Raw genomic sequence first — 5,000 nt, 5'->3', positions numbered from 1 at the left:
GGGCCAGCTCAGGGCCAGCTCAGGGCCATATCAGGGCCAGCTCAGGGCCAGCTCAGGGCCAGCTCAGGGCCAGCTCAGGGCCAGATCCAGCTGGTCTATTCACACCCCTATGTGTCCATGTTTATGATCACTGTAAGTCTAACGTAAAAAGTCTTAATGAGAAGACTAGCCTTCATCACTTCGTCACTTCTTATCCTTTGGGGACAGCACAGTATGGTGGAGAGGGGAGAGAGGATAGGAGTGCTCTTGTCTACGGTTCATGTATATCTAAATACGCAGCTCAGTTTGGCACCTGCGACTATCAGGGCACACATCAGTTTTTATTTTCGAATACACTCGATATACATTGTATTTTTTACACAGGGAACAAACAATAAATCACACTCTTGCCCACAGGCAGAGTTCAATTCCCTCTGATTGCATTTAAATCGTTTGCATTATTTACATTTAATGTAAATGTTGTGTACTAAGTCTGTGTTGTGGTCACCAACAATGATTACGCGGTACTGCACTTTTTTATCTGTATTGTAATGTCTTTTGTCTGAACCCCAGGAAGAATAGTCTCCACTACGGTGTAGACTAATGGGGATCTTTAATAAACTAAACTAAACTAAATCACTGCCATCCTAAATAGCAGTTACTAGTTGGCCGTCTCTTTAATGGTGCATTTTTTCCCCCGTTCACATGCGATTATAACGTGGGTTTAACGTTCATTTAAATAATAAACATAAGTAGATGGCTTGTATCTCTTAGTTAACTCCGCTCACATTGGCTACATTGGCCGAGTTAGCCATAAATTAGCCACTCTCAGCGGTTGACTGTGAAATGGATTAGGGCCAAATTGGGGCAAACCAGGCGCTGATCTGGGCTCGACACAGCATACTGATCTGGGCTCGACACAGCATACTGATCTGGGCTCGACACAGCATACTGATCTGGGCTCGTCACAGCAGATTGGTGCTGTGGCATACAGTACCAGTCAGAAGTTTGGACACACCTTCTCATTTTTAGAGAAGTTCTTTACTTTTATTATTTTTTTACATGGTAGATAAGACTTTTTTTGTTAAGAACATCATTCTATATGTGTTCGTAGTTTAAATGCCTTCAGTATTATGTAGAAAATAATAAAAGTAAAGAAAACATTTCTCAAAATAGTTAAAGGTGGGTCCAAACTTTTGACTGGTACTGTATCTACGTCAGAGCTCCCTGCCAGAGTTCCGCTTCATTTGCGCTTTCCTGGTTCATTTTTCCTGGTTGAACGTCACTGACACTAAGCCTGGTTCAGGTGTAGAGCAAAGAAATGGGTGGGAGGTTGTAACCTCGTCCTCGTCCATGTTGAAAGTGTAATCGCTGAGGATTCACATAGTGTGCTTTCTTTCGCACACAGCTGATCTGTGATCAGTGTTATCAGTGTAGCTTGAAGAGGAAATGAGACAGCAAAGGACACAGCCTGCCCCTTAGTTGGTTCATCATGTACTTTAAAATGGATTTAAAATTGCCACACATCCTTTTTTCCTTCAGTTCCTCATTTCCAATCTCGCTTCTGACAGCCATTTTCAAATATAACCTCTTCTTTTCTTGTACACACACACACACACACACACACACACACACACACACACACACACACACACTATAATGCCCTACCTCTCAGCTAACAAAATGCTCAGGCTTTAAAGTGGGCCTATCAGCCTGAGGTGACAAGCTATCAGTGCGTCAGCATTAGCACCAGCACACTCTGTGTTTCAGTGGAGGGGTGAGGGTGACCGTTGCCCGGGTGACCGTTGCCCGGGTGACCGTTGCCCGGGTGACCGTTGCCAGGGGGGAAGAGCGCAATCTTACCCAGTTGATCAGGATGTACTGGGGCAGGACGGCGCTGGCAGGCTCCTTGACGCCCAGGAACCCATACATGATGCGGCCATTCATTCCATCAAACAAGGGAGTAATGCCAGCCAGACCTTGCTCTGCAGAGGATCAGAACACAAAGACATTCTAGAACATTCACAAACAATTCTAGAAATACAGACAAGGGCAATTCTAAAACATTCACAAACTGTGCTAGAACCACGGACAAGGACAATTCTGGAACATTCCTAAATACTTCAGGGGCAAGGGCTTACTCTACCATATATTTCTTATTTCTATATTTTCAACTCTTACTTGGCATGTCAGGGAATATTTATAAAAGATACAAAATATGTTGTGCAGCAGGAAATATTAATCATCTGAAGTTACTAAACTTATATTGCATTGCTCATTTAACATCTTTATTTATAAAAACCATAATCATAACATTAAAAAGTAAAAATGAACTTTAATCCAAGGATAATGTTTCATTAAAAATACATGCTTGCAGGCATCAAGAGGGGTTTATCTGGTGCATCTCTACACTCTCTGCTCAACACAGGTTTCTAAACCATTCAAAAATGTACTGAATTGATTGACATACTGTCAGTTGAGGATAGCCAAGCATAATTTGGTAAAAGTGTTTCTATCGGTGAGTGTTAAGAGGCTAGCAAAAATATATGACTGATATAAGTGATTCAAAGCAACAGTACTCATTTCCCACAGAAGAGCTTTCCAACCCCTGGCATACTTTTCAAACGTAACTGTTACCACTTGAGAATAGTAATAAACCTTTCCATCATCATTATAATTATTAATATTAGTATTAGTAGAAGTATTCTTCAGTGTATCTACAGACAGAGAATTCTGGGGGTTGGTGAACAGGCACGTCACAGGGGGGCATTCACCTTGCCCTTACCCACAATGCCCTTTACCCTTGCCCTTACCCACAATGCCCTTTACCCTTGCCCTTACCCACAATGCCCTTTACCCTTGCCCTTACCCACAATGCCCTTTACCCTTGCCCTTACCCACAATGCCCTTTACCTAAGATGAGCTAACCCATGCCCCTGTATTGGACTGAAATGCCAGCTGAGATTGTAATGCTTGCTCTCTGTGTAACTCTCTAAAAGTGATATTAGCTGAAGCAAGCTGAAAATAAAAGATTCATAACATGCATTGTACGAGCTGAGCTCTTGTTCAAGATATAATCATTTGTGAATGTTTCCAATTTCAAGGAAGAAATGGCCTGAAGATAAAAAGGCACTGCTTTGGAAAAGCATACATGCAGTATGCATACACATGCATATTTCAAATCATAAAAGTGTGGCGACGTACCTCCAGATGACACAAGTGTGAGATTATCTGTGCTGCCTTCATAGGTGAAAAGAGCCCTGTTAGAACAAGAGAGAGAAGGAGAGAGAGAGAGAGAGAGATTGATTACACAATAGTCAGCATCAGAGAGAAAGGAACAGATATTCGATGACTCTATGTCTCTTTGACTCTATGACTGGCATAGTTATATTCCATGGAGAAACATCCGTCAGACCAGAATATCACACACACCAGAAGCCGTCATGGCATCTGCAGGAGAGTGGGGACATATCTTGGATACGCCACTTTACACAGGGCCTCTGCACGTGTGTGTGTGTGTGTGTGTATTTACATGTGAGCATCTTCAAATGTGGAGAAGACACACACACACACGCACACACACACACACAGCAGAGAAAAGCTTGTCAAGGCTTCGCTGCACAGAGAGTGTACGTGAGGACGTTTCCGCTAGAGAATATCGTGTGGACATGACAAAGCTTTGCAAACTTCCTCCCCACTGGATTTACAAACTTTTTAAAACTAAACTTGAGCTTCCTCTTAGTTCCTTTCCAAAATACATAATTTAGCAGCTGCGATGGAGGAACACTTTTAGAAAAACGGCTCGTACATCACCTGCTTCATTTAGACGTACGGCATAATCAGTCAGTGCAAGTGTGTTCACTTCCTCTTGGGAATGGGAGTCTGTCCCTACGCATCGTGAACTGATAGGTGAGGTGATGGACACTCTCCGCGGCTAACTAGCATGCTAAACACGACCGTTATTACAGACGCACAAGAGGACAAGCAGGAGGGATAGCAGGTGTGTGTGTGTGTGTGTGTGTGTGTGTGTGTGTGTGTGTGTGTGTGTGTGTGTGTGTGTGTGATTGTCCAGACATGGCCCTCAACAGTAACAAACAAAGTGATGGAAGGAAGAGGTTAAGTGTGTGTGTATGTCTGTGTGCGTGTGTGTAGTGTAATGTGTAATGTGGGGCACACACACACACACACACACACACTACACAAACACTACACACATACTACACACTCCACACACAACCCCATACTACATAGGCAGCATAATAAGCAAATGAGATCCATTTCAAGACACAAAGAGAGACAGAAATAGAAAAGAATATCAGACAGAGAGAGAGAGAGAGAGAGAGAGAGAGAGAGAGAGAGAGAGAGAGAGATCAGGGTAGAGAGGTAGAGACAGAGATAAGAGTAGAGAGGTAGAGAGAACAATATGGAGTTAAGCCTGAAGGTAAGGGACAAAGAGAAAAAAGGTAAAGAAAGAAAGCCTGAAATAGACAAGAAAAGTCAGAGAGTGAACGAGAGAGAGAAACAGAGAGAGAAAAATGGAGAGAGAGAGAGAGAGAGAGAAAGAGAGAGAGAGAAAGAGAGAGAGAGAAAGGGAGAGAGAGAAAGGGAGAGCGAGAGAGAGGAAGCGTTTTCAGTTGGTCTCACTATAAATAATTCCCTTTAAAGCAGACTCTCTTTATTATTCATAAAAGCCTCCTCTGACCTAGAAATGCTGTTGTGCACGTCAGCAGGCAGGCCCTGTGTGTGTGAGTGGGAGTGTGTGTGTGTGTGCATGTGTCTGCATGTGTGTACAGTATGCATGACTGTGTGTGTGTGTCAGTGTGTGTGCTTATGTGAGCGTGTTTCTATGTGTGTGTGTGTGTGTGTGTTTGTGCTTATGTGAGAGTGTTTGTGACAGTATTATGCATCTCGCAGAGCAGACACAGTGAGAGTATAGTGTGTGTGTGTGTGTGTGTGTGGGGGGGGGGGGGAGTGAGAGGGGATTCGCCCTGCTATTATTTCTCAGGATGGGAATGAAATGA

The 5,000-nt window shown here is 43.3% G+C and overlaps 1 protein-coding gene across 1 annotated transcript in view; it reads right to left on the bottom strand.

The window, feature by feature from the left end:
- The window catches only part of dbn1 (drebrin 1), a gene marked incomplete at its 3' end in the record, with an annotated part of 72,760 nt that overhangs the window by 8,140 nt on the left and 59,620 nt on the right, over positions 1 to 5,000 (bottom strand). Inside the window, exons 2-3 of the mRNA XM_080846435.1 lie at positions 3,184 to 3,239; positions 1,843 to 1,964 (exon numbers count right to left, since the gene is read on the bottom strand). Of these exons, the coding sequence (XP_080702561.1) occupies positions 1,843 to 1,926 (84 nt within the window). The 5' untranslated portion in view covers positions 1,927 to 1,964; positions 3,184 to 3,239. The remainder of the gene's footprint in view (positions 1 to 1,842; positions 1,965 to 3,183; positions 3,240 to 5,000) is intronic.

The sequence above is a fragment of the Sprattus sprattus genome, assembly GCF_963457725.1.
Source record: "Sprattus sprattus genome assembly, chromosome: 1".
In the NCBI taxonomy this organism is placed as follows: domain Eukaryota; kingdom Metazoa; phylum Chordata; class Actinopteri; order Clupeiformes; family Clupeidae; genus Sprattus; species Sprattus sprattus.
Note: the sequence above shows the minus strand (reverse complement) of the source record. Positions and strands in the feature narration are given on the sequence as shown.